At 58.5% G+C, this 11,847-nt stretch overlaps 1 protein-coding gene across 5 annotated transcripts; it reads left to right on the top strand.

Annotated features, from left to right (window-relative positions):
* On the top strand, nucleotides 1-11,516 carry LOC122450607 (septin-4). 5 transcript variants are annotated; one of them, XM_043482991.1, is made up of 12 exons: nucleotides 28-150; nucleotides 5,048-5,341; nucleotides 5,691-5,784; nucleotides 6,417-6,503; nucleotides 6,976-7,099; nucleotides 9,748-9,882; nucleotides 9,996-10,113; nucleotides 10,205-10,306; nucleotides 10,506-10,602; nucleotides 10,696-10,858; nucleotides 11,011-11,110; nucleotides 11,294-11,516. In XM_043482991.1, the coding sequence occupies exons 1-12, from the start codon at nucleotides 148-150 to the stop codon at nucleotides 11,351-11,353; spliced, it is 1,377 nt and encodes a 458-aa protein (XP_043338926.1). In that variant the 5' UTR covers nucleotides 28-147; the 3' UTR covers nucleotides 11,354-11,516. The 5 variants fall into 5 exon arrangements, with proteins under 5 accessions (XP_043338939.1, XP_043338926.1, XP_043338948.1 ...); XM_043483013.1 differs by having other exon boundaries at nucleotides 40-150; nucleotides 5,048-5,091; XM_043482983.1 differs by lacking the exon at nucleotides 28-150 and adding an exon at nucleotides 2,754-2,962.
* Nucleotides 11,517-11,847: the final 331 nt, after the last annotated feature.

Genomic DNA, 11,847 nt, shown 5'->3' on the forward strand with positions numbered 1-11,847 from the left:
CCGCCCCCGCCTAGGGCCCCGCCCCCAGCCGGTCCGCTCTCCGGGCGGCGGGAGGGGGCAGGCGGTGCGGCGAGGTCGGCGCGCAGCTCCGGCCGCGGGTCGCTCGGGCGCTGTCCAGGCGGAGCCGGCCCGGCCCGGGCTGCAGCCATGGTAAGGCGGGCGGGCACGGGGCAGGGCCGGGCGCGCAGGGCCCGCTGCTCCCGGGCGGCTTCGCCGAGACCCGCGGCGCTGCAGACCCGGCTGCGCGGGGCTGGAGGCGCTGTCGCCCGCCGGGGGCACGGGCAGGCGCTGGTGGCGGACGGCACTGCGTCGCTGCTCCCAAGTTTCTCCTTCTGATCCGAGCAGACACGAAGTGGGCCCCGGCCCCCGGGATGCTGCCCGCTTCTTGGACGAAGGGGTGGGTCGGTGCAGGGTCGGGAGAGGGCGGCGGTCGAGACGCGCAGGTGGGCTGGGGCGGGCGAGTCCGGCAGGGGCGGAGTTGAGGGTCCCCGCCCTTGCCTGGGTCAGCTGTTACATGGGTGACCCTTCCTCACCCCCACCTACCCAGGGCTCAGGGACCAGCAGCAACTTCCTTTGAAAACATACACAGGAGGCTCACAAGCACTGCTGCCTCCCCGAGAGGGCTGGTGAGACGCTTGGGCCCTCCTCCCCACCGCCTGGCAAGGGGCCGCTCCTAGGCCCTTCCCACAGCACCCTCTGCCCAGGGACCTCTGAGAGAGAGCGGCCCAGCCAGCACCCCACATCCCTCTGCCCCTGAGATAGGGACCCTAGGGAATCTTCCTCCTGCAGCATCCTACCTGTCCCCCCGCCCCCCCAAACCAGGTCCCTCTGCAGTGATGGGGGGTGGAGGGAACTCATTCCTGCCACCTGCCTGTGATGGGCGGAGAAGCAGTAACCGCAGCCCGCCTCTCTGGAGACCCCCAGGTAGGAAGTGTCGAGGTTTGACTGTGAGGGTGCCAGCTCTCGTCCTGACCTCAAGGCCAGAGCCTGCCACAGACACACTGTGCTGGGTGTCAGGGCCTTCAGGCCCTGCGCCAGCTTCTGCTCCCGGTCTGGAAGCCCCTCGCCTTTGCCCTCTGCGTGGGAGGCCCAGGCTGTTTACGGCAGTGGGAGATCTGTCGCTAGCCTGTGGGGCAGGATGTTGGCTGTGGGCAGCCTCCAGAAAGGCGCTCCCTGGGCCCTGTGGAATCAGGAGCTTCCAGGAATGGACAGGCCAACCTTTTGGTCTCTTCTCTGTCAAGCTGTGTCCAGGCCGAGGCCCAAGTCTTGGCCAGGAAGTCTGGGTGACACTGTGACCTTCCCCAAAGGGGGGTTCCTGGGAGAGGCCAAGTGGTGCCTGCCTTTATCCTTGCCCGCATCCTTCTCCCCACGTGGGGACAGACAACTGATGGTCCCGGGGTGGGAGCCAAGGGGAGCTCTGACTGTTCATAGTGCCAAATGTCCCTAGTGCAGGAGGGGCCGAGGGAGGCTTTTTCTGCCACACATTAAGTTCAGTTCAACTGAGGTCTTGGGGCTTCAACTTGGCTGAGTTGTAATTGGCCTGTTCCTCTGTAATTAAAGACACCCTGTCACGACCAGAGTCCTCCGCCTCAGGTCCCTGCCCTCAAGCCAGCCCCGTCCTTAGGCTGACGGGTCGTGACAAGCCAAACTTGTCTGGGAGGGTCTCTTTGTGAGAGGAGATGAGGGACCCAGGTGCTTGGGAGACCAGTGGGGAGAGCTCCCCAGCCTGGGAGCCCCCCAGGAGGGCTTAATTGGCATATAGAAAGAATGACCGGCTCACTTTAATAACCATCCTGTGACTTGAGCTGTCCCTTCTCTCCCCAGGTTCAAAGCAGCTTGAGGTGTACCTGTCATCTGGGAGTGCTTGCTTTCCTCAGCCTTCCTGGGACAGGGAAGGGCCACTCACAATTGGGCATTAAGGCCCTGAAATTAAGACACTGTTCAGAGTCACAAAGGGTGTTTCTAGTCAAACCGGAAACACTGGCTTGCGGTCTGCTGGTCAGGTCTCCACGTGCACAGGCCCAGCGAGGTCCCGCTCTATGCGTGTCCCGCCTGATCAGTTACTTGGAAGCCTCTGGGATGCCAGCCTCTCCTCCCCCTGAGGTCGTGCCCCACAGAGACCACGTGTTAGCTGCTGACTCCCTGAGAGTGATGGGGGGATGGAAGGGATTTGGATGAGTTGAGAGGGCAGGTATCCTAGGATGGGAGGCGTCTGTGTGGCAAAGGCCCCTCTGCGCCTGGGGCCCTCCGCAGGGAAATCTCTGACGACGATTTCTGAAGGTAGTGCAGTTCTCTGCTGGGAGGAACCCACAGCGACACTGGGAAGAAAAGTGGGTCCATTCCCATGAGAACCTACACGCCGGGGACGGTAGGACACCCCACCCTACTTCAGCACTGCTTGAAGTTACAGTGAAAGAGAGAGGTCGGAATCCTTTGGGGATGAAGTCTCCTGGACCAGGTCACCTTGAGGACAGGGCTCAAGCCCCTGATAGGCCTCGGCGTCCTTGGGGGTTAACAAGAGAAGCCAAGTGGATCAGGAGCCTGCAGACGGACTTGGGAGGCTGCCGCTGTGCCCACCAGGGCAGGCAGCGGGCAGGCATCACAGGGGAGCCAATCAGAGGAGGAAGGGACTGCAGAGGAAAGCAGCGGTCCCGCTGCAGCTGAGCTGTCCTTGGAGGGTGGGAGCCAAGGGAAGGGAGGAGGGAGGGGGTGGGGAACGACATTCCACAGGCTTTTTTGGCCCCTGACAGAGACAGGAGGGTCAGAGAGAAAGGGAGAGGAGCAAGTCAGGACGCCGGGTTACAAGAGCACCAAGACCAGGCTGTTTCTGTGCGTGAGGAACTTTGCCTGGCAGATAAAATTAGACCTAGAGCTTGCTGACAGGGAGTCTGAAGCGTGGGACATGGACCGTTCCCTGGGACGGCAAGGCAGTTCTGTCCCCGAGGAGAGGGCTGAAGCTGGGGTAAGGCTGCTCCGGGAAAGGGTGGACCTGCCTCGTCTTCCCCCTTGCGTTGGCTGGATCGGGGCTCAGAGGCAGAGAAGTACTGGGTCTGTGGCAGAAGGATTGGCTCCGTGGCAGAGCCGGGGGGCCGATGAGGCCCCTGGGGTCCTGACCCCTTGGTTGGAGCTCCTGTGGGTCCCTCCTGTGCTCGCTGGAGGGAGAGTGGTGCTGGCGGCTCTCCTGGAAGGTCTGAGGAGGCTGGGGGTCTCCGTCAGGGCCTTCCCTCCTCCCTGGGCTGCTGCCCCTCTGCTCAGCGCTCCTGGTGGAACCAGGCGGAGACAGCCCCCCTCTCTCCCACCCTCAGTCTACCCCCAGACGGACTTCTGGGTTCCTGTGGGGCTGTGCAGAGGGACAGGATTTCCCCAAATTCCCCAGACTCTTGGGCTGCCAGAAAACAAGACCTGTCACACACACTCCGCCCGCCCCCCACACGCATCCCTTCCCCGTTGCTGTATAATTAATCGTCTGAGCTGGGACACTTTTAAGAGTGGAAAGTGGCAATTCTGCTAGGACAGCAAACATAAACCAGGATGAACGGTCACCCCACTGGACCCCAAGATACTGTGGGTGAGAAAAAGCCTGTTGGGTCAGGCCTGCCTCAGGACGTCTCTTCTGGCCACTTGGCCCCCACACGCTGGTTCCAGTTTCAGGCTAAAAGACCCCTTTTCCTGTCCAGGCAAGCCCTGGAGACTGTGGCTCTAAGCCGGCGGGGGCACTTGAGAGGCTACAGCCCAGAAGTAGCTCTTAGGCGGCTTTTCCCTCTAGCCCCCTTCTAGTCCCTTCCCTCTGCAGAAAGCTGGCAGTGCGTAGGACTGCATCCCTCAGTTCTTCCCGCCCTAAATGGGAACCTGCTGAAGACAGTGGCTGTCATATCTCCCCTGACTGGGACTCCACTGTGGTCTGGGGTAGCCCCCACTAGCTTGGCTGATTCCCAGGGGGTGAGTCAGCCTGTGAAGCCGGCTCTTGTCCATTGTCTGGGGGTGGCACGTGGGTATTGTGAGGCAGAGCTGAGCCCAGCACCGCCAGGCACTCCACGAAGGGGGCCGGCCCCCGAAGGAGAGAGGAAGCTTCGGGGTCTAGAACTCAGGGTCAGAGTGAGGGGGACGTGGCCTGTCTTCCCAGCTGGAGATGGTGGGGGGACAGGTCTCCGCAGAGGAGCCAGCCACTGTCTGCTCCCCCCACCCCCGTGTGCTTCACAGTTGAGACCAGACCCCCTCCAGTACTGCCAGCTGAAGCCTAGCTCGGGGCAGGGGGCAGGGGGCAGGGAGCAGCCGGGGGCGCCTCCACCTCTACAACCCTCACAGCTGGGGGCTGTCCGCAGTGTTCCCCCAGCCTCCCTCACCCGGTCCTTCCCACCCTCACGAGCATCAGGTGGCATGTTTCTCCTTCGCCCCTGGAACCCAGGCTCAGGGTCTGGAATCAGGGGGCTCAGGTCAGCTGCTCTGGGCTCCGGGAGTGAACACCTCCGGGAGAGTCGGCTCCCGAGTCCTGGGGCTCAGGGCTGCAGCGGCTGGAGTTGAGGAGCCCCCTGCTGGCTCCTGAGTCGCCCGGGGCTGGAGGCTCCCTTCTCCCCGCCCTGGCTCCCTCCCGCCTCCCGCCCCTACCATTCCTGGCGGTCTGTGCTCTCCTTCCGTCCTGAGCCACGTTCTCCTCTCCGCTCTAAAGCCTCTGTCTGCTCCGCTCATTCGGCCTGGCTTCCTGGCCTCTAGGGCAGTCCCTGGCCCTGGCGTGGAGGGGCAGCCTTGACCAGCACCCTGTTGCGAGGGAGCATCCAGACCGGAGCTGTCGGGTCCCCAGAGCGGTTGCTAGGGTGCCAGGGGCAGCTGCTGCTCCCTGGGGTCTCCTGCTGTCGTGGACCCTCCGGCTGGGAGGCCTGTGATTAGGGGAGGGTGGCGAGCGCTTCCTCTGGCTCGGCCGCCTGTGCAGCTTCCTTCCCTTCTAACCACACGTGCTTTCCTCTCTCCCTCTTGCCTTCTCCTGTCTTGCTCCTTCCTTCTTCCCTTCCTGCCACCGACCCGCCTACCCCACCCCGCCCCTGCCCCTCAGATCAAGCGCTTTCTGGAGGACGCGGATGACGCAGAACTGAACAAGTTCGTGACGGATTTCCCAGGAAGCGAGACCTACCACCCACCAGAGGCCAAGACCTTGGTGCCCAGGCCCCAAATCCAGGAGCCGAGGCCCCAGGCTTCAGACCTCTGCCAGGATGACCTGGAGTTCAAACCCCCCTCGTGGCCCCAGCCCTCTGACAGCCAGCAGTACTTCTCTGCCTCAGCCCCCCTCAGCCCCTCAGCCCGGCCCCGCAGCCCGTGGGGCAAGCTCGATCCCTATGACTCCTCCGAGGTAGAGCCTCCAGCCCCCTCCGTGCCGGGGAGGGAGCCGAGGGAGCCCCAGAAGTGTGTGTCGCATGTGTGTGAGTTTGTGTGTGCACCCACACGTGGCTGGAGACGCGCTCTGTCCTGTGTTGGCCCCAGCTCTGTGGGGCCACCCCCACGCCCCCCATGCATTGGAACCCAACAGTGTCAGCAGGGACAGGAGCCCAGCTGGTGGCCCCACCTGGGGCCTCAGAGGAGTGTGGCAGTGATCCTGGAAGGCTGGGCAAAGACCCAAGAGGCAGGGAGAAGGCTGGCGTTGGGTCCTGGGGTCCTTCGGCCCCTGCCCTAACGCACTCTGCTTTCTCATCGTCCCCCAGGATGACAAGGAGTACGTGGGCTTTGCGACCCTCCCCAATCAAGTCCACCGGAAGTCTGTGAAGAAAGGCTTTGACTTTACCCTCATGGTGGCAGGTAGAGCAGGGGCTGGGCAGAGCTGGGCAAGAGGCGTTTCAGGTGGGGATGGTCTGTGTGTGTGGGGGGGGTATGGGTGTTAGTTGCTTAGTCGTGTCCGACTCTTTGTGACCACATGGACTATAGCCCACCAGGCTCCTCTGTCCATGGGATTCTCCGGGCAAGAATACTACAGTGGGTTGCCATTCCCTTCTCCACGGGATCTTCCCAACCCAGGGGTGGAACGCAGGTCTCCTGCATTGCAAGAGGCTTCTTTACTGTCTGAGCCGCTGGGGTATGGCCCGGGCAGGAGAAAGCAGCAAGTGGCTGGGCCTTTTTGCAGAACAGCCAGAAGCCGTAGGCGGCCCAAAGTCTGCATCCTTTGTGCTGTGGGGGAGGGGGCAGTGACGAGGTCCAGAGAACCCTCAACCCTCAGGGTCCTAACATTTGCCTTTTGCTGTGTGACCCTGGGAACCCCTTATCCTCTCTGGGACTCACTGGCTGGATGAGCTCTTGTCTTTGCTTGCTTCCAGCTCTGCTGTGTTTGGGTTAGTCTCTTCCCAGTGAGATAGGCAAGAAGCTCCCCCACAAACTTGGCCCAGTGGGGTGGCCTCCTGGTGACTGCTGTGTGCCTGTCCTGTCTCCCCCGTCAGGAGAGTCGGGCCTGGGGAAGTCCACGCTGGTCAACAGCCTCTTCCTCACGGATCTGTACCGGGACCGGAAGCTCCTCAGCGCAGAAGGTGAGGGAAGGAGCATGGGGACAGGCGGGCAGAGCTGACCTGGGAAATGGAGCTCACTCGGGGTCTGGGGGATACAGGAAGCTGCGGCTTCCTAGAGAGCCTGCCACGTCTCTCCGGAGGGCTGTCCAGCCTGGCAGCCCACCAGCCAGCTCCCTAAAGACTTGGGTGCTGAAGCAGGGCAGGGGCCAGAATCCTCTCTGACCCCCCAAAGGATTCCAGGAATCCGAGAAAAGAGGCCGGAGCAGAGAAGAGGCTGGGGCCGGAGCCAACAGCCACCGGCATTTCCTGTGTTGGGAAATGTGCTCTTCGCTGGTTCCCAGAGAACAGACAGGCCCCCGGGCAGCCCCAGGGGGCGGGGAGGGGGCAGGGAGGGTGCGGCAGCCTGGGCAGCAGAGCTGGTTGGGATGGGCCGTGTGGTCCCAACTGGGCAGGTCCTTGGCCTCGCCCTGGCCTCAGTTTCCCCCTTCTCCAGAGCGTATCATGCAGACGGTGGAGATCACTAAGCATGCCGTGGACATAGAGGAGAAGGGCGTGAAGCTGCGGCTCACCATTGTGGACACACCAGGTTTTGGGGATGCCGTCAACAACACAGAGTGGTAGGTCTGACCGAGCACAGACCCTGCCCCCAGCCCACCCATTCCCTCCGCAGGCACACAGAGGTGCAGACACACCCCTGATGTCAGGAAGAAGGGGTGTGTGCCCTCGAGCGTGCCCCTGCCCCTTACTGGATGGCTGTCTCCTCTGTCAGGTGAGAGGGACAGCCTTGGGATAGATGACCGCTAGTGTTCCTTTGACTCTGACCTACAGTTCTAGAATAGGGGTGAGGGCACCCCCCTTTTTGAGGGAAGAGCCTCAAAAAGCAAACGTGAAAACATGTAGCAAAGGACCTGACATATAGCAGGTGCTCAATAATGGTCCCCCTCCCTCCATCTGTTCCTTTCACCAGCAACATTTTAGGTGCTACAAGCAAGTTATTAAAGGGGTGAGAGTGCGTGGAGGGGTAGGGGAAGGTGAGAAAGAAGAGGCAAAGGGAAGGTGTGGGTGGAACTTTGTTTAAACTCCAAGCACCCTCTGGGCTACTTGCCAAAAGAAAAGTGGCTACTCGCCACTCCCCCTCCCCTCCGTTAAGCTTCCCTGGTGTCCTGGGTGGGGAAGATCCCCTGGAGAAGGAAATGGCAACCCACTCCAGTATTCTTGCCTGGAAACTCCCATGGACAGAGGAGCCTGGCAGGCTACAGTCCATGGGGTCACAAAACTGTTGGACACAACTTAGTCACTAAACAACAACACCTCCCCACCTCCCCAGTCATCCCTGACATTTTTTTTTTTTCAGGAACTAGAAAGATGCTTAGATAGTGGTCAGACCTAAGGGAGTAGATGAGAGGAGAATGGGTGATAGAAACAGGGGAAAAGGTGGTGGTGCCTTTGTTAAGAACATTAGGTAGGGTGGTGCTGAGACTCCTGGACTGAGAAATCAGATCCTGACTCAGCATTTAGTAACTGTGCGATCTTGAGCAAATGACTGCACTCCCATTTCTTCAGTTGAAAAATGCTGGCTTTACCAGTTGATCTAAAAATCATCTCAGAAAGATGCATGTAAATGTGCATTGAAAACTGTAAAGGGCTGTGTACACTACACTCATGGATTTAAAGACGATAATTGCAAAATAAATTTGCAGGATCAGTGCAAAATAAAAGTGCGGGGTCCCTTGTTCAAAATGATTAAGAATTTCAAGATGGCCACAGCAGAGAGTAAACCAGATGTGGGCCCTCTGAGTGCGGGGCCCGCGTGTGACTGCACAGGTCACATGCCCAGGAAGCTGGCCCTGGATGGTTGCCTCCCAGACTGATCAGGATCTCACAGATCTTTCTGTGACCTGAACGCACCTCACATGCTTTATCGTTACAACATGAGACCTTGGCTCAGTACACTGGTTCATCTTCAACTTCTTGATCCAAGCCTTGAGGGGGGGGGCCACTTTGTACGTTCTTACCATAGCACTGTGCTAATGCGTAGTACATGGTCTCTGTAAATACTCCTGCTGGTCTGAGGTGGCCTCCATGTCATCACCCTTCCTAATCTAGGAATATGTCTCAGCCAGCTGATTTGCCTTGAAATTCTAGCCCCAACCAATGCCTGTTTCCTGCTTTAGCAAGTATCGCTTCCTCCTTCAATCAGTCTACTTACTTCCTCTGACATTCCATAATGTAGTAATAATTCCACTTGCCTGGCACCTCCCAGTTTACAGTGGACCTGCACATGTGCTCATTTAGTCAGCCAGCAGGAATTTCTTGAGCACAGATTAGGTGTCCAGCCCATGCTGGACATTTTACGGGATACAGAACAAGTATGAATAATCCTTGTCACTGGGAAGCTTACAGTCTAGTGGCAGTGGGAGTGGGAGAAGGGAGGGGGCAGGTCTCTAACATGTGTGTCAGTCAGGCTAAAACTTAGGTTAGTAAATGGGTCAGGCAGTGTAGTGGCAAACATACTGAACTAGGAGTCAGAGCCCAGGGACTTGGATGGGTAGAGAATTTGCTGGCTAAAATGATCTGGATTAAGTCTCTTAGCTGCTCTGGATTTAGCTTCTTCGTGTATAAGATGAGAACAATGATACTTATAATGTTCATCTATCAGGGCATCTATCAGTGAGGACAAAACTCAATAACAGCAGAGCAAGAGACTTGAAAACTGAGGTTCTTGAATATATATATTGAACATAGATATGGATGATATATACCATATATGTATATGACCTTCATGTGTGGTGAAGGGAAGGGAGAGCAGTGTGCATTGGTGTAGTCACAGAAACCTTTGTGGAAGAGCTGGTTCTTGGACATGGCTTTGAAGGACAGAGTGGGCTTGGAGAGGTGGAGGAGAGGCTGGACCCACCTGAGTAAAGGCCCTGAAGTTGAACTGTGAGCCTGATTTAGGGCTGCCCTGGCCTCCAGTTGGTTTTCACTGCATCTTGCTAGTCTTCCTGCTTTGTTTGGTCACCTGGGCTCTCTTCCTCTCATCACACTAAGGGTTTAACGACCTCTGCCCACGTGCCTCGTCTGATTTTCTATCAGGATGTTTGAGATGTACCGTGACCTACTCAGGTACCTCCCTGAAGATGCAGTAAAGCAAGTCGGGGAAGAGCAAAGTCGTGAAAAGTCTGCCCAGGGCGTGGGCTGCTCGCAGCCCCAGATCTCACTAGGCAGCGCTCACTTGCAGTTTCTCTGCTTGTGTTCCCTGCCTCAGCTGGAAGCCTGTGGCTGAATACATCGACCAGCAGTTTGAGCAGTATTTCCGAGATGAGAGTGGCCTGAACCGCAAGAATATTCAAGACAACAGGGTGCACTGCTGCCTGTACTTCATCTCGCCCTTCGGCCACGGGTATGGTCTGAGCCTGAGGCTCCTGGCCCCACCAGGTGCTGCCAAGGGGACAGGCCAAGAGCACCCGGGGCAGGGCTGCCACTAGCAGGTGGTTACGGGTTCCTGTTCCCCAGGCTCCGGCCATTGGATGTTGAATTTATGAAGGCCCTGCATCAGCGGGTCAACATCGTGCCTATCCTGGCCAAGGCGGACACACTGACCCCTCCTGAAGTGGAGCGCAAGAAACGCAAAGTGAGGGGAGCTGGTGGGGGAGGGGAGCAGGTGGGCTCCTGGAAAGGTTGGAGTCTCCCCCAGATCCATGGGCCCCTTGTGTGTTTGCCAGATCCGGGAGGAGATTGAGCACTTTGGAATCAAGGTCTACCAGTTCCCAGACTGTGACTCTGACGAGGATGAGGACTTCAAATCACAGGACCTGGCCCTAAAGGTGGGGCCACCCCAGGGATCCCCTTCCCAGCTTGTTTCTTCTGGGCGGAAGAGGGAGTAGAATTCTGTGTAACGGGGAGGGGCTCTTGGGGTGGAAGAGGACCCTGGTTTCCCAGAATGAAGCAGAGGAAGATGAAGATACAGGCACAAAGGAACAGGTGAGAATGGGGGTGTTGAGAGACACCCCTAACTTCTTCCAGGAAAGCATCCCATTTGCTGTCATTGGCAGCAACACTGTGGTAGAGGCCAGAGGGCGTCGAGTTCGGGGCCGGCTCTACCCCTGGGGCATCGTGGAAGGTAAAGCTCTGAGCTTGTGACCAGGGTATCTCCTTGCCCTCAACGGGTCTCCTCTACCCGTGCCCCTGGCTGACCCCTAGCCTTGCTGTGCAGTGGAAAACCCAGGGCACTGCGACTTTGTGAAGCTGAGGACAATGCTGGTGCGTACTCACATGCAGGACCTGAAGGACGTGACGCGGGAGACGCATTATGAGAACTACCGGGCCCAGTGCATCCAGAGCATGACCCGCCTGGTGGTGAAAGAGCGGAATCGCAAGTATGGCCAAAGGCCGGGACGGAGCCGGCAGGGGCGGGGTCCCAAGCGCCGCCGCGGAGGAGACCAAGCCCCTCCTTTGTTCCGCAGGCTCAGTCCAAGCAGGTGCTGGGGTTCCCGTAGCCTCACCAACCTCCTTTCCCCCTTCCCTTCAGCAAACTGACTCTAGAGAGTGGTACGGATTTCCCCCTTCCTGCCGTCCCACCAGGGACAGATCCAGAAACTGAGAGGCTGATCCGAGAGAAGGATGAGGAGGTGAGGCTAGTATAGGGTGGTAGGGGTTGCCAGCCTGAGAGGACCCCTGTTTAATTATAAACCCCATCACACCCCAGGGCTACCAATGGCCCGACGGAAGGGATTAGAGGTTGGGGGTGGGGGGACGTCCCTAAATCTGTAGGACTCTGAGAGGCCCCACTTTGATGCGTGTGCCTGTTCCAGCTGCGGCGGATGCAGGAGATGCTGCACAAAATCCAAAGACAGATGAAGGAGACCCATTAGCTGGCTTTCAGCCCTGAATATTTAAACGCCGCCTCTTCGTCCTGCCTATGTCGGCCCCTCCCAGCACCAGCTCTGCTCAGGCCCCTGCAGCTACTGCCACTTCGCCTTACATCCCTGCTGCCTCCCCAGAGACTCAGAGGAAATAAAGTTTAACAAATCTGTAGGTGGCTTCCGGTGTCACTGTCTGTATCTTTCCCATCTCATGGAAACCAAGAATTTGAAAGGTTGCTGGAGGAGGGTGCTGGATTCTGGCTTTTAGTAGGGGCAGGAGAACAGGAAAAACTTTACCCTCCCATGACGAGTTCAGTCCCTGCCCATAATCCAGCCTGGCCAGTCCATCTTCCCGACGCTATCTGTCCTGCCTCTGTTATCTGGAGCCCATCATCTTTCCCACATATAGTACTGAGAATCCCATAGACGTTTTAGAATTGATACCTGCCCTCAAGAAAACATGGTATTAATTGCATGCAGCCTCCCAACTTCATATTTCCTCT

Source organism: Cervus canadensis, chromosome 1 (genome assembly GCF_019320065.1).
Source record: "Cervus canadensis isolate Bull #8, Minnesota chromosome 1, ASM1932006v1, whole genome shotgun sequence".
In the NCBI taxonomy this organism is placed as follows: Eukaryota; Metazoa; Chordata; class Mammalia; order Artiodactyla; family Cervidae; genus Cervus; species Cervus canadensis.

Bases quoted from the DNA above. Each gene is read 5' to 3' on its own strand.
- LOC122450607 (XM_043482983.1), top strand. From the start codon at position 2,903: ATGGACCGTTCCCTGGGACGGCAAGGCAGTTCTGTCCCCGAGGAGAGG. The intron at 5,785-6,416 runs GTAGAGCAGGGG...CTCCCCCGTCAG, and splicing joins CTTTACCCTCATGGTGGCAG to GAGAGTCGGGCCTGGGGAAG. The intron at 11,111-11,293 runs GTGAGGCTAGTA...TGCCTGTTCCAG, and splicing joins TCCGAGAGAAGGATGAGGAG to CTGCGGCGGATGCAGGAGAT.